The sequence below is a fragment of the Neomonachus schauinslandi genome, chromosome 13 (assembly GCF_002201575.2).
Source record: "Neomonachus schauinslandi chromosome 13, ASM220157v2, whole genome shotgun sequence".
NCBI classification, from domain to species: Eukaryota; Metazoa; Chordata; class Mammalia; order Carnivora; family Phocidae; genus Neomonachus; species Neomonachus schauinslandi.
The window spans coordinates 40,958,571-40,984,733 of NC_058415.1; the positions used below are offsets into that span (position 1 = coordinate 40,958,571).

Consider the following 26,163-nt stretch of genomic DNA (forward strand, 5'->3'; position numbering starts at 1 on the left):
TCGGGTCGTGATCCCGGGGTCCTGGGATCGAGCCCTGTGTTCTGCTCCTTGCTCAGCGGGGAGCCTGCTTCTCCCTCTCCCAGTCCCCCTGCTTGGACTTTGTGTGTGTCAGGTGAATAAATGGAATCTTTAAAAAAAAAAAAAATTTAAAAAAATGGCCGCTTCTCCCAAATCTGTTCCTCACATCACAGAACATTTTCTGACTATATTTTTTTACCAGTGGACTTTCTTACTGTCTTTGTTCACTCACAAGAAATAGTACAGGTATTCTAAAGCAATTAGTTGGGGGCAATTTAGAGAATAAAAAGAAAGTCATTATGCAAATACATATTAACAGTTATTCAACCTTGAAAAGCATTGTTGCTTCAATGAAAGGGGATGCTAGATTCATGTTTTCCGCCTCAGTTGTTAACATTCCTTGTAATTAATGTCAGGCCTCTGAATGGTGATCTTATTCCTCACTAAATGGTTATTATTCTACCAACTGCCTTTATGACTAAGAGCCCTCCAGCTGTCTTTCCCAGTCACATCATTCTTTTCTGTCCTTCCACTACTACTTTCTTTGGCAGAGAGAAACCCCCACGTGGTCCCCTGGCTTCAGGAAAGCCATTTTCCACCTGAACACACAATCAGTGGAAGCAGAGAATCCAAGAACAGTAAGTACCAAGCAAAAGATTTTCTCTTCTTTGTATTATCTTTCTTTCTTTCTTTTTTTAAGATTTCATTTATTTATTTGAGAGAGAGGAAGAACGAGAGCCAGAGAGCACAAGTGGGGTGAAGGGCAGGGGGAAAAGCAGACTCCCTGCTGAGCTGGGAGTCCAATGTGGGGCTTGATCCCCATCCTGGAACTCTGGAATCATGACCTGAGCTGAAAGCAGATACTTAACCTACTGAGCCACCCAGGCGCCCCTCTTCTTTGTATTTTCAATGAGGAGTCCCCAACCCTTTTGTGGAAAAGAGCTGGCTAGTTATTTTCCTAAAGTCTCGCAATGTCTAAAGGGTTATGGGTGAGGACTAAGCTTCTGCCTCTACCCCTTCTCACTAGAAATGCCACACGCTTGGCTGTGGCCTTTCTTTGAAACTGGTGGGAATCTCTGCCCCACAGAGCCTGAAGGAAAGAAAGGTCAAGCACTTTGTGATTGTCATTTAAATTTAGAATTGAGGTATTCTTCCCTGCCAACTGTGGCTCAAATGTAAATGTAAACAACTGTAAAATCAATTGGCTTAGAATAAGATCACAAGCAGCTTTGGTAATTCATCATTTCTATGACAATTGAGTTCTTTGGGGAGGCTCTGCATTTAGGCAGACAGCGGAGTTCAGGGGGAAAAATGCCTATTCTCAATTGCCTTCAGCTCAAAATACTTTTTGTTCTGCAGTGGCTACTATGGACCCCTTCAGCCTTATTCCAAGGAGAGGCTGCTTGCTGATAATAAGACTCAACTGAGTGCCATGTTGTGATTGCTGCTGGTGCTCACCACTAACCCTTTCCCCACTAATCTTTGGAATCCACACCCCTCAAGCTGCTGTTCCCAGTACCACACCTTACAGTGTCAAGAACCACCTTTCTCTGACATGCGTATTCTGGTCCTGCCCCTACCCACTGCTGCTCAGGAACCATTTGTGGTCTCCACTCCTGAAGCCAATGTTGCTAAATCCCCAAATGTAGGTTAGAATTCTTTCACCTGAAGTGTGACTTCATTCTCTGGAGAGAGAGCTCCCCCTGTTGAGAGGTTTGGACCAAGTCATTAGGTTGCAAGACTCCAACTCATGGGGCACCTGGGTGGCTCAGTTGGTTAAGCCAGGCTATGCTCTCAGGGTGCTGGGATCGAGTTGGCTGTCCGCTCAGAGGGGAGTCTGCTTCCCCCGCACCTGCCGCCCCATGCGCCCCGTACCCCCTTGCCCCCCACCCCCTCCATGCTCATGCTCACTCTCTCTCAAACTAAAAAAAAAAAAAAAATCCAAATCAAACTAGCTTAAAATAAAAACAATCACTGGCTTACATAATGGCAAGTGGGGGGGGGGGATAGATGGCCTTAGCCACAATATTCTAATTCACATGACTTCTCTCCTTCTCCACCTTCTGACTTCGCTTCTTTAAACTCTTGGCCTTCCTTAACTCTTCCTTTGGCTGATAAAGGCTATCTGGGGCACATCCTTAGGTCCTCAGAATAGAAGAGTTTCTTAGTTTATAGATAAATGCCCAGAGGAGGATTCTGCTTGGTTCTAATTGAATCCACTTACTCATCCTTGAACCAATCACTGTGGGAAGGATTCTATGATTGGCAGCCCCAGGAGGACCAAAAGGAGTAGGGGTCGGTTCTAAGAAACAGGAATCGTGGCAGACAAAAATAGCAGATGTTTCCTACAACAATATATTGATAAATACCAGAACTCTTATAAAAAGACACATAACCTAATTAAAAATTGGCAGAGGTGGGGTGCCTGGGTGGCTCAGTCGGTGGAGAGTCTGCCTTCAGCTCCTGGGATCAAGCCCCGCATCAGGCTCCCGGCTCAGCAGAGAGCCTGCTTCTCCCTCTCCCTCTGCTACTCCCCCTACTTGTATGCTCTCTCTCTCTATCAAATAAATAAAATCTAAAAAAAAAATTGGCAAAGGACTTGGATAGACATTTCTCCAAAGATATACAAATGGTCAATAAGCCAAGATGCTCAATATCATTAGGTATGATATGCAAATCAAAACCACAAGATACTACTTCACACCCACTAAGATGGCTATAATCAGATAATAACAAAGATGTGGAGAAACCTGAATGAATCCTCATACGATTTTTGGTGGGAGTGTAAAATGGGGCAGCCACTGTGGAAAACAGGCAATTCTTCACATGGCTTAACATAGTTAACATATATATATGTATATATATGAAAGAGATGAAAATATATGTCTGCACAAAAAACTTGTACATGAACATTCATAGTAGTATTATTTATAATAGCCAAAAATTAGAAACAACTTTTTTTTTTAAAGATTTTATTTATTTATTTGAGAGAAAGAGAGAGAGAAACAGCATGAGAGGGGAGAGGGTCTCAGGGAGAAGCAGGCTCCCCGCTGAGCTGGGATCCCGATGTGGGACTCGATCCCAGGACTCCAGGATCATGACCTGAGCCAAAGGCAGTCGCTTAACCAACTGAGCCACCCAGGCGCCCTGGAAACAACTTTTTGATGAATGGGTAAACAAAATGTGGTATACTACACAATGCAGTATTATTCAGCCATAAAAAGAAATGACATAGATACAGGCAAAATATGGATAAACCCTGAAGACATTATGCTAAGTGAAAGAAGCTAATCACAAAAGACCACATAAACATGCCATTTATACTAAATGCCCAGAATCTGTAAATCTGTAGAGACAAAGATTAGTGGTTGGGTAGGGCTGGAGGAGTTGAGTGGATTCAGGCGATAGCTCAAATAGAGTTTCTTTTTGGAGTGGTTAAAATATTCTCAAATCGATTATGGTGATGTTGCACAACTCTGTAAATATACTAAAAGCCATTGAATGAGCACTCTATACGGGTTAAGTATATGATGTGTGAATAATATACCAATAAATAGCCAACCAGTGTTCCTTCTGTATGTCCTGCTCCCTCCTTTGGGGTCTCTGAGCCATGGGGAAAGCTTCATCTGAAGCTAGACAGAGAGTTCCAATCCTTCTATTTCCTTACAGTTAACTCCTTCCTCAATAGGTACCATGGGCATGATAATCCCTGCCTGGGAAGGTTATGATTTTTAAAAATATACATTAGGATTAATAATGTACAGTATCTGATACAAGTTGACGCTCAATAAACACTACTGTGAATGTGTACAGCAATGCATATGTATATACACAAGAACATGGGGGCTGTTGGGGAGATTTTTTCGTATCGGTGGTCTCAGCCCTCCCGCTCTGGGACACAGGCAGCAGCGCAGAGCACGAACCCCGGTGCCAAGGAAAAGTCCCGCATCCCGGGCCGAACAACGGCAATGAACGGGCTCGAAAGACGTCCAGAAGCCGCCCTACCGAGCAGAGAGCGATGCCACGTAACCGCGGGGGAACCGGAACGCAACAACACAGGTTAGGTTCCCCGGGACTGAGAGCCAACCAACCGCTCGCCGCCTTGCCGCGAGCGGAGAACAATGCGCTCAGCCCAGCGCGCGGAAGCTCGCGGTGCCGCGCCCGGGGGCGTGCCCGGCCCGGGGCCTGCTGGGAAATGCAGTGTCTGAAGCTCTCCCACGCAGCCCCACTGCTCTTCGGAGCGAGCCCAGTGCAACTACAAGTCCCATCACGCTCCGCGAGGTCTTGATCGCCCGGCTTTTGCAGGGAAAGGAGTGGGGCGAACATGGCTGAAGGCGGCCGGGGCGGCCCAACGTGCCGCGGGATGGACGGCAGGCAGGACCCGGTCTCCAGCAGTGGGAGCTGCAACTTTCCAGAGTACGAGCTTCCCGAGCTAAACACGCGCGCTTTCCATGTGGGCGCTTTCGGGGAGCTGTGGCGTGGCCGGTTGCGCCGGGAAGGGGACTTGTCGCTGAAGGAGCCACAAGCAGCCGCGTTGCCTGGGAGCCACGGGGTCGCCGACTGGGGCCAGGAGGATGCTGCGGTGGCCCGGGATCTGGGCTGCAGCCTGGAGGCAGCAACCGAGCTGCGGACGGTGTGCGGGTGAGTGCGGGGCCGAGGGGTTCTTGCTGCTTCGAGCTAACCTGGGTGCAGCCTTGCTCCTGCGCTCCCCTGGGATTCATCCTTGGGAGGGCCTGTGGTTTACTCCCAGGGGTAGGAGGACCGCCCTTCCAAAGCTTTCAACCTGCTGGAGCTTTCCTGGAACCCCGGGAGAAGTCCCGTGATCGGAATGCATAATTTCGGCGAGTTGGAGTGAAGGGACGAGAGAGCTGCATAAAAGATTAATTTTTCTCTTGGTTAATTTTTTAAGTGCTTGTTAATGTTGAAAAGCAGTCATGTGTAGCTGCCATTGACAAGACACTTTGACAATGGAGGAGCCTTAAGTAATGATGAGGCTGGAAGGAGATTTAACCAGAGGAGTGTTAAAACCTTTGATTAATTGTGGTTGTTTTCGGAGGACCTCCAAGTATGCTGTTACCGAAAATTTCCCCCAAAGTGCCTTTTATGGGGTGAAAATATTTTTTAAAGAAACTTTTAACTATTTCTTTCTCCGTTTAACAGTATGGGCCATCATACATCAATCGGCCATGTGTCCTTTTCTCTGTAGGAAATCAGCACTGGTATCATTGTCTTGAATTCCGGCCTCCTGTGAATCCCGCCTGCTGGATTTTATCTGACTTAATTGCTTAATGATGTATTTAGGACACAACCCTGACTCGCTGTGGTCAAGATGGGTGATTGCTTTTCCTTTGTATTTATGTTTTAGCCTTGATAAACTGAAGTGCCTTGAGGAGGGTGAGGATCCAGATGTCGTCCCAGAGAATACCGACCTAGTGACTTTGGGGTATGGAAGACTTTACTTTTATTATGTGGTACTTAATTTGAATGTTTTTCCAACATTATATTGGAAAAATACTTATTGTTATCACCCCACCTCCTAAATCCAACCATTAACATTCGGCTTAATTTGCTTTAGCTCTGTGTGTTTGAGATACCTGCTGCAAGTCTTTTTCTGTTGCTGAACCGTTCAGTGAGTTTCAGACATCATAACTTAGACCTGAATACATCAGCGTATAGTTCCCCTAGGTATCAGTCTCCTACATAATCAGAGTGGTATGATTGCACCTAGGAAAATTAGCAGTAAATACATAACCTCAGGGGCGCCTGGGTGTCTCAGTCATTAAGCGTCTGCCACATCCGGCTCCCTGTTCAGCTGGGAATCTGCTTCTCCCTCTGCCTGCTGTGTTCTTTCTCTCCTCTCTCTCTGACAAATAAATAAATAAAATCTTAAAAAAAAAAAACACATAACCCCTAATGTCCAGTCTGTATTCAGATTTGTGTTTTTGTTTATTTTTACTTATTTTTGTATTTATTTTTAAATAAATGTGTTTACAAAGGTCAATTAATCTACTTAGATTCCAGTGCAAGCTGAATACTGATAGTGTCTTTCAAACTGTTTTCTTTTCAACTTTTAATTTTTGACAGTCATATTTTTGTGAAATAGGATACCAATGAATTACTAGGAAAATAGGATTAAAAGACAAACACAATAATAAAAGTCCTTTATTTTAAAGATTTTTATTTATTTATTTGTCAGAGAGAGAGAGCACAAGCAGGGGGAGCAGCAGAGGGAGAGGGAGAAGCAGGCTCCTCACTGAGCAAGGAGCCCGATGTGGGACTTGATACCAGGATCATGACCTGAGCCAAAGGCAGACAGTTAACGACTGAGCCACCCAGGCATCCCAAAAGTCCTTTATTTTAGAACAGAGGTTATTATTACTGTTATTTTTTGAAGATTAAAAAGACTTTATTAAAGATAACTTTCCCCCCAAACTTCCAGACTTCCAGGTCATTATGCTTTTTATTTTTTCATTTTTTGAAGTATATCATTGTCTTGATTTTTTTTTTTTTTTTTTTTTTTTGGGAGAGCATTCGTGCAGGGGAGGGTGGGGTGCAAAGGGAGAGGGAGAGAGAGAATCCTAAGCAGTCTCCATGCTCAGGACGGAGAGCTGGGGGGATGGAGAGCTGGAGCTCGATCTCATGACCCTGAGATTATGACCTGAGCTGAAATCAGGAGTTGGCTGCTCAACTGACTGAACCACCCAGGTGCCCCTTGAATTTGTTTTATTGAAGTATAGTTGACATAAAATGCTTCATTAGTTTTAGGTGTATGGCGTGGTGATCTGACAGCTCTATATGTTCAGTGCTTACCGCAAGTGTAGCTACCATCTGTCACCACACAAGGCTATTGATAATACCAGTTACATTAACACTGACTATATTCTTTATGCTGTCCCGTTATCCCCATGATTTACTTATTCCACAACTGGAAACCTATACCTGTCACTCTACCCATTTTGCCTCTCTCCCCACCTTTCCTGGCAGCCGTCAGTTCTCTGTATTTATGGGGCTGTTTTCTGCTTTTTGTATGCTTGTTTGTTTTTTTTTAAATTCCACATATCAGTGAAATTATATAGTATTTGTCTTCCTCTGCCTGAATTATTTCACTTAGCATAATACCCTCTAGGTCCATTCATGTTCCTGCAGATGGCAAGATCTCATTCTTTTTTATGGTTGAGTAATATTCCATTACACACACCACATCTTTATCCATTCGTCTATCCATGGACACCTGAGTTGTTTCCATCTCTTGGCTGTTGTAAATAATGCCCTAGTAAACATAAGGATGCATTTATCTTTTGGAATTAGTGTTTTTGTTTTCTTTGGGTGAGTATCTAGTCGTGGAATTACTGGATCATATGGTATTTATATTTTTATATTTTTCAAGAACCTTCATACTGTTTTCCACAGTGGCTGCACCAATTTAATTTCTACCAGGAGTGCTCAAGGATTCCTTTTTCTCTACATCTTCTCCAACACTTGCTATTTGTCTTTTTGATTCTAGCCATTTTGACTAATTTGAGATATTTCTTGGTGGTTTTCATTGGCATTTCCCTGATGATTAGTGATGTTGAGCATCTTTTCATATGTCTGTTGGCCATCTGTATGTCTTCTTTGGAGAAATGTCTATTCAGGCCCTCTGGTATAGTCCCAATAGTTTATTTTGTGTGTGGTTTTTTAAAAAAGATTTTATTTTATTTATTTGTCAGAGAGAGAGAGAGAGCACAAGCAGGGAGAGCGGCAGGCAGAGGGAGAAGCAGGCTCCCTGCTGAGCAAGGAGCCCGATGTGGGACTCGATCCTAGGATCATGACCTGAGCTGAAGGCAGATCCTTAACCGACTGAGCCACCCAGGCGTCCCATCCCTTGCCTGAGGATACGTTTTGAAAAATATCTCTAAGACTGATGTCTAAGAGATTATTGCCTATGTTTCCTTCTAGGCGTTTTATGTTTCACGTTTCACATTTAGATGTTTAATCCATTATTGAGTCTATTTTTTGTGTGTGGTGTTAAATAGTGGTTCAGTTTCATTCCTTTGCATGTAGCTGTCCAATTTTCCCAACACCATTTGTTGAAGAGACTGGCTTTTCCCCATTGTATATTCTTGCCTCCTTCATAGAGTAATTGACTGTGTAAGTGTGGGTTTATTTTTGGGCTTTCTATTCTGTTCCATTGGTCTGTGTGTCTGGTTTTGTGCCAGTATGATATTCTTTGATTACTACAGCTTTGTAGTATATCTTGAAATCTGGGATTGTGATACCTCCAGCTTTGTTCTTTCTCAAGATTGCTGTGACTGGGGGCGCCTGGGTGGCTCAGTCGGTTAAGCGGCTGCCTTCAGCTCAAGTCATGATCCCAGGGTCCTGGGATCAAGTCCCGCATCGGGCTCCTTCCTCAGCAGGGAGCCTGCTTCTCCCTCTGCCTGCAGCTCCCCCTGCTTGCACTCTCGCTCACTCTCTCGCCTATGCTCTCTCTAGCAAATAAATAAATAAAATCTAAAAAAAAAAAAAAAAAGATTGCTGTGACTGTTCTGGGTCTTTTGTGGTTTCATACAAATTTTTATATTATTTGTTCTAGTTCTGTGAAAAATGCTGTTAGTATTTTGATAGGGATTTCCTTGAATCTGTAAGTTGTTTTGGGTAGTATGGATATTTTACCAACATTCTTCCAATCCATGAGCATGCAGTATCTGTCCATTTGTTTGTGTTGTCTTCAGTTTCTTTAACAGTGTTTATAGTTTTCAGAGTACAGGTCTTTCACCTCCTTGGTTGAGTTTATTCCTTAGTATTTTATTCTTCTGGTGCAATTGTAAATGGAATTGCTTTTTAAAAAATTTTTTCTTTATGCTACTTTATTATTAGTGTCTAGAAATGCAGTCAATTTCTGTATATTAAGTTTGGGTCGTGCAACTTTATTACTTCCAATTACATTTTTTTATTAAATTCAATAGTAAAATTACTATTCATATTCAAATTACTACTTCGTATTGCTGTGAATGTTTCTACATGTTTACTCTCATGGTCTGTACTGATTGAATAACACATAGCTCTCAGATCAGTGTTGGTCGGCCAGTCACACTTTGAGAAACACTGTGCTCTAATAGTAGTATAGAGAAAATGTGTAATGGTGACATTTATAATTTCCAGTTTGTAGCCCGCTTACTTCACACCACCTCATCTTTTTAAATCCTTGATGCTACCCTTTCTGTTGTTCCCTTTGAAAATTTAGGCGTTTCAATTCCACCTTGGTTTCTTTTATAATAGCTGCCAAATCTGTTTTCCTTATCCCCACTGCTAATGTTTACATTAGTGATACTTGGAGCACCATGAACACCTCCCATCTCTCCTCGGTCTGGTTTTTTCCTCTTCTGATTTATTCATCTGTGCTACCACCTGAGCATGCTCATTTGCTGAGAAATTCCCCATGGCTCTTCCTCTCCTCTATGACAGATTTCAGATTCCTTATGTAGACATATGAAGCGCTCCACCTACAGTCCAAATCTGCCTTTCCGGATTTATTTTCAACCACTTTCTCTTTCAGATGGCTCAGGAGGCCCCTCTCCCATCTAAAACGCCATTATTTGAGGCCATAAGATTCCTTTCCACATTACTACAACCTATCTCCTCCCTTAGGAAATATATTCACTTATAATGTCCAGAACTCAAATTGTAATATTTCTAAAGTTTTTGAAGGCTCATTGAGAGTCGAGACCCCTTCATCTTTGTATTGACCTTAAGCCTATTGTGCTGTTTTGTTTCTCTTGGTGGTCTTTAACTACATTGATTGATGGGTTGGATATTTCTAAAATGCACATCTGGTTGTGTCTGTCTTAAAACCTTTCACTGGCTCTTAACACAAGTCTTGAGTTACTTGGTGGCTCACAGGGGCCTCTATAGAATAGATCTTGCAGATCTTTTCAGCTCTGTGTCTGCAATGCTTCAATCACACTACAGTTTTCAGTTCCTGGAGTGTGCGCTCACTCCAGGTCTTTGCCTAGAACTCTCATGCCTCCTTATACTTCTGGGTCTTGCTGAATTCTACTCATCCTTCAAGGACTGAAGGACTGTGGACTCCCATTTAGGCCCCTTTTATGCTCATGTAGCACCCTGTACTTCCCTTTTGAAATACTCATCACACTTATGATATACTTGTTTAATTTTCTGTCTTCCTAGCTAGACTTAAAAGTTCCATGAGCTATGTCTGTCGTACACACTGTTGTAGCCCCAGTTCCTGGAACTTTGGCAAATAATAGGAAGTCAGTAGATATTTGTAGAGTGAGTAGAATAAGTGAAACTTTCATAAACTTGAGAAAGTAGTTTTTAGCAATTGGCTGAAAAAAGATTGATTATTATTATTATTTTTTTAAGATTTCCTTATTTTTGAGGGGAGGGGCAGGAGGAGAGGGAGAGAATCTTTTTTTAAAAAAATTTTTTATTGTTATGTTGATCACCATACATTACATCATTAGTTTTTGATGTAGTGTTCCATGATTCATTGTTTGTGCATAACACCCAGAACTCCATGCAGAATGTGCCCTCCTTAATACCCATCACCAGGCTAACCCATCCTCCCACCCCCCTCCCCTCTAGAACCCTCAGTTTGTTTTTCAGAGTCCATCGTTGGGAGAGAGAATCTTAAGCAGACTCCCCGCTGAGCGCGTGGAGCCTGTCATGGGGCTCGATCCCAGGACCCTGAGATCATGACCTGAGCCAAAACCAAGAGTTGGACACTTAACCAACTGCGCCACTTAGGTGCCTCGAGATTGATAATTATAAACAAAGAAACTTTTGCTATAGTTAATAAAATACCAATTGGCTTATAATGACTTTTTTGGGCGCTTACAATGATTTTATTAAGCCATGTTGAATAGTAATTTTCAGGTCACTTTACACATTGTTTCACCTGGCTGTTTTCTATTACTAGATCAACTGAATCTCCTTGGTTGTCTTCTAGTCCCTTCCAAATGTGGAAGGAGTTTATATATGATCTAATGTAAAAGGAGTCAGTACGGCATTATACTGTGGGGATTATTTAGATGTACTTTGAAACTATTACATTTTAAACATGACTAACATTAATCTTAACAGTACTGCAGGTAAATTAGACTTGTGCCAAATGCTAAAATCTGTATCTCTATGCTTTCTCTAAACCTTCCTTTCTTCTCTCCACCAATAACTTAAAACTAAAAACAAAATCTTAATACATGACCCCTTTATTAGGACATAAAATGAATACACTTCTAGCACTTTTCCCCCCTTGTCTAATAAAGGAGCTTCTGGGCTCATTTTGTGCCTGTAAGGTGAACAAAAAGCACTTGAAAGAGGTTGATTCTCCTCTGACACATGCTGCTGTCTTTGGTCCATACCAAGCTTGTCATCAGCATTTCTGAAATGTTTTAATTGCTTGCAGATGGTAATTCCTAGGAAGAGGAGCAGTAATTGCTACTGCATGGGTACTACTGAAACTTTTCCATCATCCCAAAAGCTTCAGCAACATTAGTTTGTTTATTTGTTTGTTTGTTTTTTTTAAGATTTTATTTATTTATTTGAGAGAGAGCGAGAGAGCGGGAGGAAGGTGGGGAGGGAGAAGCAGGCTCCCTACTCAAGGAGCCGACGTGGGGCTCGATCCCGGGACCCTGGGATCATGACCCGACTTGAAGGTAGACGCTTAACCAACTGAGCCGCCCAGGTGCCCCAGCAACATTACTTGTTTTTGTTTTTTTTTCCAAAGATTTTATTCATCCATTTGACAGAGAGAGAGATAGCGAGAGAGGGAACACAAGCAGGGGGAGTGGGAGAGGGAGAAGCAGGCCTCCTGCTGAGCAGGGAGCCCGATGTGGGTCTCGATCCCAGGACCCTGGGATCATGACCTGAGCCGAAGGCAGACGCCCAACGACTGAGCCACCCAGGCGCCCCAGCAACATTAGTTTTAGTACAATAGCAATTCCATTTAGTCTGCCCATTCCTGTCACTTCGCTGGCAAACAAAGCACTGCTCAGTGCACCATTTAAAGGGTATAAAGGGAAACCTCAAGAGTCCTGCAAGAAAAAGAGAACCACAGAAGTGAAGGACTCAACCGTCCCTACCATCAAAACAGAAACACTCTAGTTTACCTGGGCTTTGTTAGAATGACAGAAAAGAGTACCATTAAAGTAGGAATCTTATAAACCCTCTTCCACCACAAATATCACAAAATGAGTAAGTAGAAATAAAATTTATAGGGAATTTATTGCAGAAAATCAGGAAACAGCTATTTATACAAATCAACTGAGGAAATCGCTCTCCTTCTCCCAGGAAATAACTAGGAAACAAGAGAACTAAGCCTGCATTCCAAACAAAATTGAATATACTAAAACAAGCATTTGAGGATAGAAAAACACTTTGGTTCTGAAATTTTGAAACTAAGAACAGAAATGATGAGAAAAAGGAAGAAGGAAAAAAAGAGAGTGACGAACTCAGAAAATGGAAGAAAAAGACAAAAATTTCTCAAGTGAGTTAAGAGATAACTAAAGCAGAATAGATGCCAATGAAAATTTAATAAGAGGCAATGAAAAGACGCCTGGGGGGGCTCAGTCGGTTAAGCGTCTGCCTTCGGCTCAGGTCATGATCCCAGGGTCCTGGGATCGAGTCCCGCATCGGGCTCCCTGCTCAGCTGGGAGCCTGCTTCTCCCTCTGCCTGCCGCTCCCCCTGCCTGTGCTCTCTCCCTCTCTGACAAATAAATAAAATCTTTTTTAAAAAAAGAAAAAAAGGCAGTGAAAGACATGTATACAGTTAGGAGAATGCAAGTGATGTAAAGAAAGAAATTGAGAGAAAGTGGTGGGAATGGAAAACAAGACAAAAATATATTTATGAGTCCTTAGAGAAGGAAAACAAAGCAATTGAACAAAATTAATAGTTAATATAATCTAAAAAAAAATTCCAGATTGGAAAAAAATCTGAATCTACAAATTAAAAGGGCTCACTGGGAATCTGGGAAAATTAACCCCAAATTATCAATTTTGAGACATATCCTAATAAAACTGTTAGATTTCAGAGATAAAGATCGAAAGATCAAGAGATAAAGATCAAGGCAGTAAGGCAAAGAGAACACCTAATGTACAAAAGTGAAAGAATTAGAATGGCATTAAGTTGCAAAAGTAACATACAAAGAAGGCAACAATGGAGCAGGATTTTTTCACAAAAAGTTCAGTGAAAGCAAGGATTTTATATCCAGTTGAAATGTCTTTCAATATTGAGGCTATAGAAAAAGAATTTTAATATATAGGATCTTGGGTAATATGTACCCACCAGCTATTTCTGAGTAATATACTAAAGAATGAGTTTCATCCAACCAAATGATGACTGGGAAATTTTCACCAAAGGACTAGTAGAGTAAGGATGAGGGTGGAAGGCTACTGTACAAATGTTGTATATTGTAACAAATTAGAATGTTGTAGCTGAAAAAATGGGATGAGAAAAGAGGAAGAAAATAATGTGTAGGCAATAAGTAGATCTTAATACTGACAAAAAACTTGAAAACTTAGTAATATATTAAATAAGAAAATGGGTAATGAAGGGTGTTAAGAATCTATAAGTACAAAGGTAACCACTGGAACAAAAATACACATAACAGACCCTCCTCAATTTCTAAAAACAGACATGCAAAAAATACACATTTCATAATGAACAAAACAGCTAATCTAACAAAATACATAAATGAGAAAATGTGATAGAATTGAGACCAAAGGCATCAGTCCTATACAACCTGTTAAAAGGGGTTTAGATTTGGGTCACAAAATAAAAACCTTGCGTAGATAGTAGACATATGTAAAGTAAAGTGATTCAGAGGAAAATAAAGGATTGGACAAAAGTATACCAGATAAATGGGAAGAAAAATTGAGCAGCTGTAGCCGTCCTGATATGAGACAGATTTCAAGCCCCAAAACATTAAATGTTACAAAGGTCACTTTTTTTTTTAAGATTATATTTATTTATTTGACAGAGAGCAAGAGAGCACAAGCAGGGGAGCAGCAGAGACAGAAGGAGAGGGAGCCTGATGTGGGGCTCGATCCCAGGACCCTGGGATCATGACCTGAGGCAGACGCTTAACCGATTGAGCCAAAAAATAGGCGCCCCTATTTTTTATTTTTTTTAAAAAGATTTAATTGAGAGAGAGAGACAGCATGAGTAGGAGGGACAGGGAGAGAGAGGGAGAGAATCAAGCAGACTCCATATTGAGTGTGGAGCCTGTTGCAGAGCTTGAACCCAGGACCCTGAGATCATGACCTGAGCTGAAACCAAGAGTAGGACGCTTAACTCACTGAGCCACCCACGTGCCCCCAAAGGTCACATTTTAATGGTAAAAGCCACAAACCCCAATTGAGATAGAATACTTAGATATATATATTCACATATGTATGTATGTATACACACACATACCAAATAACAGTGATCAACTTTATAAAACAAAACTATAGGAGATGCAAGATGCATAGCTAGGAACTCACTAACAGGACACTTTAATAACAATGGTAAAAAAAAATAAGAGATAAAAGTTCTAAACAACATAATCAACAGGCTATGTCTTATGGAGATCTATATACTTAAAATTTATAACCTGATATTAGAGAATACATGGCACACCCACAAAAGTTGATTGTATATTAGATCACAAAGAAAACATCAGTAACACCCATAAAGTAGAAAATACTATGAACAACACTCTGTGATCACAGCATAATAAAACTAGAGTTTAGTAAAAAAAAAAAACCAGGCCATACTAGGGGCACCTGGGTGGCTTGGTCAGTTGAGTGTATGACTCTTGGTTTCTGCTCAGGGTTGTGAGATCAGGCTCCATGTTGGGCCTTGCTAATGGCTGGGAGTCTGCTTGAGATTATTTCCCTCTCCTTCTGTCCCCCCCCCCCCCCCCAGCTTGCTTCCGAACACCCATTCTATCTCTTTCTCAAATAAATATGTAAATAAATCTTTAAAAAAAAAAAATCAGACTGTTCTACCTGGGAATTTTAAAACTCATTAAATACAGGGATACCTTGGAGATCTTGTGGGGTAGTTCCAGACCACAGCAATAAAGCAAATATTGCAATAAAGGGAGTCAGATGAATTTTTTGGTTCCTCAGTGCCTATAAAAGTTATGTTTATTTTTTATTTTTACTTGTTTTCAAGATTTTATTTATTTATTTGAGAGAGAGAGCACAAGCAGTTGGGAGGGGCAGAGGGAGAGGGAGAAGCAGATTGCCCGCTGAGCAGGGAGCCCGATGGGCTCATTTGATCCCAGGGCTCTGGGATCATGACCTGAGCCAAAGGCAGATGCTTAACCTTAACCTACTGAGCCACCCTGGGGCCCTAAAAGTTATGTTTATACTTTAGTCTATTAAGTGTACAGTAGTTTAATGTCTAGAAAAGTATATACCTCAGGTGAGCACTTTATTGGTAAAAAATGCTAAAATTTGAGCTTTCAGTAGTTGTAATCTCTGATGACAGATATCCATAACAAATATTATAATAAAGAAAAACTTTGAAATATTGGAGAGATAAGAGTAGATAAAGAAGAAAAACTAGCTCTGTCAATGATATGATAGTATACCTGAAAAATTACGAAGAAATCAATGCTAAAACAAAGAAACAAGAAAAACCAGAATTTAGTGTAAGAGCAGGATACAGAATTGATACATATTTTTAAAAAATAGCCTTCATATATACAAACTAAACAATTAGAGGATATATTGGTAGGGAAAACTCCCATTGATAATAGTCAAAAAGAAGATTAAATACTTAGGAATAAATTCAACAAGAAATATGTAAAACCTAGGTAAGGAAAATTTTAAAACAATCTGGGAAGACTTGGAAAAAGACTTGAAAATAGTGAAAGATGTCCTCTCTTCTTGGATAGGAATCTTAAAAATTATTATGCCGTCAGTTCTTTATTTTTGTAAGATTTATTTATTTATTTTAGAGAGGGAGAGCAGGGGGAGAGGGAGAGAAGTAGACTGCCTGCTGTGTGGAGTCTGACACTGCGCTCGATCTCACAATTCTGAGATCGTGACCTGAGCCGAAATCCAAAGTCAGAATCTCACAATCCTGAGATTGTGATCTGAGCCGAAATCTAAAGTCAGGCACTTAAATGACTGAGTCACCCAGGCACCCCTATGTCAGTTCTAAGTTAATTTATAAATTAAGAGCAATCACAGTAAAAATGCCAGATCTATTGGTTATTTTAGGAAGTGAGACAAGTTGTGATAAAGTTCATAGGGACTATATCGGGGAAAGCCCCGTGGGGGGGGGGGGGGGGGGGGCTGAAGAAGATTGTGAGGTGTACTAATTTTACCAGATATTAAAATATACCACAAAGTCTTTGTAATTAAAACAGTGGCTACTAGCTCATGAAGAGACAATAGACCAGTGGAGTAGAAGAGAAAGCCCAGTTAGATTCTAATACTTGTGGAAATTTACTATGACGCTATTTACACAAGAATAAACTCCAAAGGGATTAGGGATTGAAATGTAGAGAATAAAACATACACACTTTGTTATAGTGAAAGGCTTTCTAACTATGATTTAAATCCAGAGGTAATAAAAGAAAGATTTGATAAAATTGACTACATAAAACACACCATAAACAAAAGATAGCTGTCAAATTTGGAAAAAATATGTACCACAAAAAAACAATAACCCTCATATAGAAGACCTTAAAAGTTGAGGGACAAAGACCAAAAACACAGTGGAAAAATGTGAAAAAGATAAACCAAGAGTTCACACACAAAAAAGGTATAAAAATGACTCACAGACATGAAAAAATATATTCATAATTTGAGAAATGCAAATTGAAATGACACTAAGATACCTTTTCTCACTTATCAGACCAGCACAAATTTAAAAATATGTATTCTTTTGATGAGGCCGTGAAGAAACGGGCCTTTCTGTACATTGCTGATGGAAATGCAGATTGGTACAAACCTTCTCTAGGGCGATTTGGTAATGTCTGAGACAAAATACATAGGTGCTTACCTCTTCAGTCAGTCCCACTTCTAGCAGTCTATACTAAAGATACACCTCCAGCAGTATGAAATTTACAGGGTTATTCATTGCAGCATTGTTTGTAATTGCAAAATATTTGAATTGCCCTAAATATACATGCATAGGAGAGTGTTGAACAAACTGTAGGACATCCACACAGTTGAGTGTTGTGCAGCTATACTGAAGGATGAGCAAGGATGAACCAATAGGGTGATTTCTAGGAGATACCGTTACAGGAAAAAAGCAAAGCCCAAAAGCTTTCCATGTGGAAAGTAGGTTTTCAGGTTATCAGTTTGTTGGCTCTCATCTATAAATTGACTTTTTTTGCCTGCTCTGTAAAAATGGGCCTTGGCCCTTTAAATAAATATTTATCCTTTGTCAACTGGCACAGTGTAATGCTTTGTCAGTAAAGATGGAGAGGGAAGCGTTGCCAGAGGGAAGGGTTTTGCTCCCTGGTCCAGTGGGCAGTGTGTCCGGGGCCTGCAGTACCTGGCAGCCTGTAGCACCCACTGCCCAGCAGCTTCCCTACCACTCCTCTCCCCTTGATGCTTCTCTTGTACAGCTTTTCCTGGTACCCTAGATTTCCACAGTTCCACTGGTGGAGAACCATAGCCACTTTCTCTGCCATTCAGTGAGTCACAGCCATGGCCTTCCAGCCAAGTGCAGATCTCAGTCCTGGGGGGGGAGAGGAAGACTTGTTGGGTACGCTTTCTCCGCCCAAATGGTAGGGTACTCCTTATATCTGCTATTCCTATATTCTAGAGTTCTCTTGTTATGTGCTAATCTCTCATTACTCTAATCCTCTGTTAAAGTTAATCTCTGCATTAAGCTTTCTCTGTTCTGATTACTGTGTAGGTCTCAGAATGATAGAAAAATTTAGGAAAATCCACAAGATATTTGCTTATTTGAACAAAAGAAATGGAAAGGATAAACAAGAACTGTAGAGATTGGTTGCCTACAAGGGGTGGGTGGGAACGGGATAGGAGGTAAGGAGGGAGTATGAACAAGTTAGTAGGGATGAAGAGGGAATGACACTTCTTTGAGTGTGTTTATATATATGTTTATAACTCTGATTCTTAGAACCATAGTGATGTTTCACCTTTTACACATCCCAAAAGCAATCAAAACCAACCAGGATATGGGTGGGAGAACCCAGAATAGAGTATAAAAACTAACACATGAGGGATGCCTGGGTGGCTCAGTTGCTTAAACGTCAGCCTTCTGCTCAGGTCATGATCCTGGAGTCCCGGGATTGAGCCCCGCATCCGGCTTCCTGCTCGGTGGGGTGTCTGCTTCCTCTGCCCCTCACCTTGCTTGTGTTCTCTCTCTCACTCTTTCTGTCTTTCAAATAAATAAATAAAATCCAAAATAAATAAAATTTTAAAAAAACCACTAACACATGAGCCTGTGTCACAACATAACAACGCTGGAGAGAATGGGGAAGAAAGGACTAACCTAAGTCCTACAAAAACGTATCTTGATTCAGTGTTACAAGACTAAAAACAGAGAGTGCTGTTCATGTTTTAGTGTTTCTCACAGGGTATAGATCAGCAATGCTGAAACTATGTGTTTTCTAGACTCAAACAAATAATTAATAGATAATGGGAGCGGGGTTTCTCACTTGTGGAGAAAAAAGTTACAAGGAAAGGTTAAAGGCTAAAATGAGTGATTTTTAGTTTGGGATTAGAAGTAGCAGTATAAACTCATGGTTTTAAGTACATAACAGAAAAATACAGAAGTGCAGATATTCGTACATGCATGGAATAATACACAGAGGTATGTTTTCTGCCTTTCTCTCCCGAGAGGTCTAGAAGAAGCGCTGACTGCAGTAACAGTAACGCCTAGCACTTAGCTAATGGCCTCTGAACACCTGTCTCGGGCGCCTGGGTGGCTCAGTCAGTTAAGCGTCTGCCTTCAGCTCAGGTCATGATCGCAGGGTCCTGGGATCGAGTCCCGCATCGGGCTCCCTGCTCGGCGGGGAACCTGCTTCTCCCCCTGCTCGTGCTTTCTCTCTCTCTCTCAAATAAATAAAATCTTTTTTTTTTTTTAAGATTTTATTTATTTATTTATTTGACAGAGAGAGAAACAGCCAGAGAGGGAACACAAGCAGGGGGAGTTGGGAGAGGGAGAAGCAGGCCCCCCGCCGAGCAGGGAGCCCGATGTGGGGCTCGATCCCAGGACCCCGGGATCATGACCCGAGCCGAAGGCAGACGCCTAATGACTGAGCCACCCAGGCGCCCCTCAAATAAATAGAATCTTAAAAAAATAAATAAATAAACACCTGTCTCATTGAGGCTCTTAGTACTTGATTTCCGGACTGAGACAAGGAAGTGCAAGGTGAGCCTGGAGCTCTTACGGTGCTAGAAAGTAAGGAAATGCTCAAAAAATGGATGAGGGTTTGTTGAAAGACAGGAGCCAACTCGAAGGAGTGCCTAACAGCCACAGGTAGAACAGTTTGATCAATAGAATAATGATAGTATTAGATTTTAACCTACAGAATGAAATAAATACGAGTTCATATTAATATAAATGATCAAATAAATGGGAGGAGAGAGATAGGTCTTCTTCATAATACCAGTGAATAAATGTAGAAGGAGGGAAATAGGGAATCGCCCTTAGGCATATTCCACAGTAATAAATGTTGCAGACAAAATCTTTTGAATGCTAAAAACCCTGGGTGAAAGTGAGGAGAAACAAGATTTGCATGGTTTCAAAGTATCTTCCCCTAAATACTTAGCGAGTACAAAGGAAAAGAAAAGAAAGTATCTTTCTAGCATAGGAATCTGGCAGACAGGAACTTAACCAAAGTAAACATCACCAGTAACAAGACATGTTAATATCAACATCATGAACCTCTTGGTATGACACCCTGTGGACATCATTCTTGTGGTATTCATGCCAAAAATGCGCAGCATTCCTCCAGTCTTGAGGAACCAGCAGTCAGTGCAAATTCAAGGACATTCTACAAAATAACAAAGTAGAGCTCTTCAGAAGTGTCAAAGTGATGAAAGACGAGGAAAATTGCCGTACTGCAGACAAATGGAGGGAATGCAGTGTAGTGTCCTACAGAGGATCCTGGGGCAGAAGAAAAGGCATTACATTTAAAAACTTGTAAAATTCAAAAAAGACTTAGAGTTACTAATACTGTATTAAAGTTAATTTTCTGATCTTGATAATTATGATCATGTAAGGTGTTAATATAGGGAAAACTGGGTGAGAGATATAAGGGAACTCTACTATTTTTACAGCTTCTTTTAGCTGTAAGTCTAAAATTAGTTCAAAATTCGTTCAGGGGGTGCCTGGGTGGCTCAGTCAGTTAAGTGTCCGACTTGATGTCAGTTCAAGTCATGATCTCAGAGATTGCTGGGCATGGAGCCTGCTTGGGATTCTCTCTTCTTCTCCCTCTGCCCCTGCCTCTCTCTCAAAAAAAAAAAAAAAAATTCAAATAAAAGCTAAGTATTAAAGATATCTTGGAAGACCCAGTAAAGGTATTGAAGTTTGATTTTTCTTGTTCTTTTAACAGGGTTAGAAAGAAACTTCTGGAACAGCGGGAAGAAACCATAACAATAGATCGGGTTTGCAGACAAGAAACATTTGCTTATGAGATGGTAAGAGTCTCATCTTTCTTTTTTTTCCCCATGAAACAGTGAAACACTCTGTCATTGGGTGTTAGTGATGACTGTAGGGTGGCTTTATATTGGATATGCTTAGCTGAAAACAAACTTAGAGAAACCTCATTGGGACTGGGAACTGGTAGGAGAAAAAGACCCACAGAACTCAGGTGATCGGGGGGGGCACCTGGGTGGCTCAGTCGGTTAAACGTCTGCCTTCGGCTCAGGTCGTGATCCGCCATCGGGCTCCCTGCTCACTTGGGAGCCTACTTCTCTCCTCGCTCCTGTGCTCTCTCTATGTCTGCCTCTGTCTCAAATAAATAAATAAAAATCTTGAAGAAAAAATTCAAGTGATGGCACATTTGACTCTTTCAGATCTCTGCCTTTATTCTTGCATTTGTTTGTTTGTTTGTTTGACAGAGAAAGAGCACAAGCAGGGGGAGCCCCAGAGGGAGAGGGAGAAGTAAACTCCTTCCTGAGCAGGGAACCTGATGCGGGGCTCAATCCCAGGACCCTGGGATCATGACCCGAGCTTAACTGACTGAGCCACCCAAGCACCTGTTTATTTCTGCTTTTAGTTTGGTTTTGCTCTCTATATTAGGCTAAATTCATGCCTTTTCATCTCCCTATTGCTGGTACTTTTGTTCTGCTCCTGATTGTAGTTTAATCACATTCTTAATCCACCATCTCTTATGTAAACCCTCAGAAAAATTTAAGTTGATAAATAATGAGGAATTAAGTGTTAGACATGATGGGTTCATTCAGTACATATTCTTGAAGACCTACTGTGTGTCAGATGCTGTGTTGGTCACTAGGTAGTACATAAGGCATCTGATTTCTCTCCCACTTATTTTTTTATTGTGGTAAAATTCACATAAAATTTACTATTTTAACCATTGTTAAATGTTCAGTTTAAGTGGCATTAAGTACATTGACTGTGTTATGTACCCATCAGTATTTCCAGAACTTTTTCATCATCTCAAACAGAAATTCTGTACTAAGTAAATAACTCCCCATTTTCCTTTCCCTCAGCCCCTGGTAACCTTTATTCTACTTTCTGTCTCTATGAATTTGCCTGTTCTAGATACTTCATGTAAGTGGAATCATGCAATATTTGTTCTTTTGTGTTCAGCTTATTTTACTTAGTATAATGTTTTAAAGGTTTTATCTGTGACTGAATAATATTTCCTTGTATGGATATACCACATTTTGTTTATCTGTTCATCTTCTGATGGCCATTTGGCTTATTTCCATTTTTTGGCTATTGTAAATAATGCTGCTATGAACACCAGTATACAGGTATCTGTTTGAGTCCATTTTCAGTTCTTTTCAGTATATACCTGGGAGTGTAATTGCTCAGGCATATGCTAATCTAGGTTTAACATCTTGAGGAACCATCAAACTTTTCCACAGCAGCTGGGTCATTTGACAGTCCCACTAGCAATGCACAAAGGTTCCAGTTTCTCCACATCCTCTTCAACATTTGTTATTGTTTTTTGAGAATAGCCATCCTAGTGGGCATAAAATGGTATCTCATTATGATTTCAATTTGCATTTCCCAGATGGTAAGTGATGTTGAGCATCTTTTCATGTGCCTTTTGGCCATTTGAATGTCCTCTTTGGAGAAATGTCTATTCAAGTCCTTTACTAGTTTTTTATTTTTTTTTTAAATTTTTATTTATTTTTATTTATTTTTTTAAAAAGATTTTATTTATTTATTTGAGAGAGAGAATGAGAAAGAGAGAGCACATGAGAGGGGGGAGGGTCAGAAGGAGAAGCAGACTCCCTGCTGAGCAGGAAGCCCGATGCGGGACTCGATCCTGAGACTCCAGGATCATGACCTGGGCCGAAGGCAGTCGCTTAACCAACTGAGCCACCCAGGCGCCCCCTTTACTAGTTTTTTAATTGGGTTGTCCCTTTGTTGAGTTGTAAGAGTTCTTTGTATATTCTGGATACTAGACCCTTACCATATGTGTGATTTTAAAATGTTTTCTCCCATCTACAGGTCATCTTTTCACTCCCTTGATAGTGTCCTCTGATGTACAAAAGTTTTAAAATTTGATTAAGTTCACTTTATCTTTTTGTTGTTGATATCTGTGCTTTTGGTGTCGTACTTAAACTATCTTCAAATCCATTGTAGTAATGAAGCTTTCCCCCATGTTTTCGTCTAAGAGTTTATAGTTTTAGCTCTTAGTTCAAGTCTTTGATCCATTTTGAGTTAATTTTTATAAATAAGGAAAAGGTATAACTTCATTCATTTGTATGTGGATATCCAGTTTTCCCAGCACCATTTGTTGAAAAATGGTGTGTTGAATGGTCTTGACACCTTCGTTAAAAGTCAGTTGACCATACAAGATTTATTTCTGAGTTCTCCATTCTATTCCATGAGTCTGTATGTCTGTCTTACCTTCAGCCTGATCTGTTTTGATTATTATAGCTTTGTGGTCATTTTTGAAATTGGGAAATGTGAGTCTTCCAATTTTAATCTTTTTCAGGATTGTTTTGGCTGTTTATGGTTCCTCAGAATTCCCTAGGGCTTTTAGGAGGGTGGTTTTATTTCTGGGTCAAAAAAAAAACCCCATAGTGATTTTGATAGGGATTGAATTGACTCTGTATACGATTTGGGGTAGTGTTGTCATTTGAACATCTTCTAATCCATGAGCAAGCCTTGTCTTTAAATTTATTTAAGTTGTCATTAATTTTGTTCAGTAACATTTTGTAGTTTTTAAGTGTAAAAGCCTTTGATTTCTTTCTCTCTTTTTTTTTTAAAGATTTTATTTATTTATCTGAGAGAGAGAGAATGAGAGAGAGAACACGAGAGGAGAGAGGTTCAGAGGCAGAAGCAGACTCCCCGCTGAGCGGGGAGCCTGATGCGGGACTCGATCCTGGGACTCCAGGATCACGACCTGAGCCGAAGGCAGTCGCTTAACCAACTGAGCCACCCAGGTGCCCCTCTTTCTCTTTTTTTAAAGATTTTTTTTATTCTCTTAAAGTAATTTCTACACCCAACATGGGGCTTGAACTCACAACCCTGAGATCAAGAGTCACATGCTCTACCGACTGAGCCAGGCAGGCACCCCACGTCTTTTCATTTCTGTTAAATTTATTCCTAAGTATTTTATTCCTTTTTTTTTTTTTTTTTTTTAAAGATTTTATTTATTTATTTGAGAGAGCGAGTACATGAGAGGGGGGAGGGTCAGAGAGAGAAGCAGGCTCCTCGCCGAGCAGGGAGCCCGACGCGGGACTCGATCCCGGGACTCCAGGATCATGACCCGAGCCGAAGGCAGTCGCTTAACCAACTGAGCCACCCAGGCGCCCCTATTTTATTCCTTTTGATGATATTTTAAATGGAATTATTTTCTTAATATCCTTTTTAAGTTGTACACTGCTGCTATATAGAAATATAACCAGTTTTTGTGTGTTGATTTCGTAGCCTGCAACTTTGGTAAATTTATTAGCTCTAATAGGTTTTTTGTGTGGATTCTTCACGATTTTATACATAGAAGATCATGCCTGTCATCTGCAAACAAATAACTTTATCTCTTTCTAATTTGGTTGCTCATTCATTCTTTTTCCTTTCTTCCTTTTTTAATCTCATTATTCTGGCTAGAATTTCTAGTACTATGTTGAGCAGAAGTGGCAACAGTACACATCCTTATTGTTTTTCACCATTGAGTATGATTTTAGCTGTGGATTTTTCGTATATGTCCTTCATCATGTTGAAGAAGTGCCCTTCTGTTCCGAGTTTATTCAGTGCCTTTGTTGTGAAAAGGCATTGGATTTCCTCATATCTTTTCTGCATTTCAGTGAAATAATGGTGTGGGTTTTTTCCATCCTCTGTTAGTATGGTGTATTACATTGATTGATTTGTGTGTGTTGAACTACTCCTTGCATCCGCTTGGCTGTGGTATATAATCCTTTTTATATGCTGCTGAATTTGGTTTGCTAGTATTTTGGTTTTAAAGATTATTTATTTATTTGAGATCGAGCAAGAGAGAGTGAGAGCATGGGGGGAGGGGCAGAGGGAGAGGGAGAAGCAGGTTCTCCCCTGAGCAGGGAGCCCCAATGTGGGGCTTGATCCCAGGACTCTTGAGATCATGACCTGAGCTGAAGGCAGATGCTTAACCGACTGAGCCACCCACGTGACCCGGTTTGCTAGTATTTTGTTAGGGAGTTTTGCATTTATATTCATAAATGATACTGGCCTGTAGTTTTCTTGTGGTGTCTTTGTCTGACTTTGGTATCAGAGTGTGTTGATCTCATAGAATGAGTTAAGAAGTAGTATTCCCTCTGGGGGCGTCTGCATGGTTGGGCAATGCCTTCCAGTCAGGTCATGATCCCAGGGTCCTGGGATCGAGCCCTACATCGGGCTCCCTGGTCAGCAGGGAGTCTGCTTTCCCCCCCCGCACCCCAAATAAATAAAATCTTAAAAAACGTATTCCCTCAGGATGCCCGGCTGGCTCAGTTGGTAGAGCATGTGACTCTTGACTTCACTTTGGGCATAGAGCATACTTTAAAAAAAAAAAAGTATTCTCTCTTCTTCAAACTTCTTGGAAGATGTTGGGGAGAATTGATATAATTCTTTAGTGTAGTTCACCAGTGAACTACACTAGTCCTGGGTCGGTTGGTCGGTATGTATGTATGTATGTATGTATGTATGTATTTATTTATGTGACAGAGACACAGCGAGAGAGGGAACACAAGCAGGGGGGAGTGGGAGAGGGAGAAGCAGGCTTCCCGCCAAGCAGGGAGCCCCATGTGGGACTTGATCCCATGACCCTGGGATCAGACCTGAGCAGAAGGCAGATGCTTAACGACTGAGCCACTCAGGCGCCCCTTGGATTCGTTTTGATTGTTACCGTCCTTCTGCTAGTTTTGGGTTTAGTTTGCTCTTCTTTTTCCAGTTCCTTAGTGTATACAGTAAGGTTATTTACTTGAATTGTTCTTTTTTTAGTGCAGATGTCTACAGCTGTTAAGTTTCCCTCTTTGTACTGCTTTTGCTGCATCCTATAAGTTTCTGTGTTCTGTTTTCGTTTTCATTTGTCTCAAGGTATTTTCTAATTTCCCTTGTGATTTCTTTTTTGACCCATTGGTCATTTAAGAGTGTGTTATTTAATATCCACTGAATTTTTAGTTTTGTTCCTATTACGATTTCTAGTTTTATTCAATTATAAACAGAAAATATACTTTAATTGGTTTAGTACTTTCAAATTCATTAAGACTTGGTGGTCTATCTCAGAGAATTGTTCATGTGCACTTGAGAAGAATGTATTGTTGGATGGAGTGTTCTGTATCTGTCAGTGAGATCTCATTGGTTTGTAGTGTTATTTCCTTATTAATTTTCTGTGTGGTTATTCTACTCATTATTGGAAGTGGGGTATTGAAGTTTCCACCTATTATCATAGAACAATGTATTTCTCCCTTCAGTTCTGTCAGTTTTGCTTCATATATTTTGGCATTCTGTTGTTAGCTACGTATGTATATAATTATTGTATCTTTTTGGATTGCATATTTTATCAATATACA

The 26,163-nt window shown here is 40.7% G+C and overlaps 1 protein-coding gene across 4 annotated transcripts in view; it reads left to right on the plus strand.

Annotated features, from left to right (window-relative positions):
• The first annotated feature begins 4,341 nt into the window (after positions 1-4,341).
• Positions 4,342-26,163, plus strand: part of SNAPC3 (small nuclear RNA activating complex polypeptide 3) — a 43,185-nt gene continuing 21,363 nt past the window's right edge. For all 4 annotated transcript variants that reach the window (XM_021682417.1, XM_044920573.1, XM_044920574.1 and 1 more), the window contains exons 1-3: positions 4,342-4,659; positions 5,384-5,461; positions 20,550-20,634. In XM_021682417.1, coding sequence (XP_021538092.1) covers positions 4,343-4,659; positions 5,384-5,461; positions 20,550-20,634 — 480 coding nt within the window. In that variant the 5' untranslated portion in view covers position 4,342. The remainder of the gene's footprint in view (positions 4,660-5,383; positions 5,462-20,549; positions 20,635-26,163) is intronic.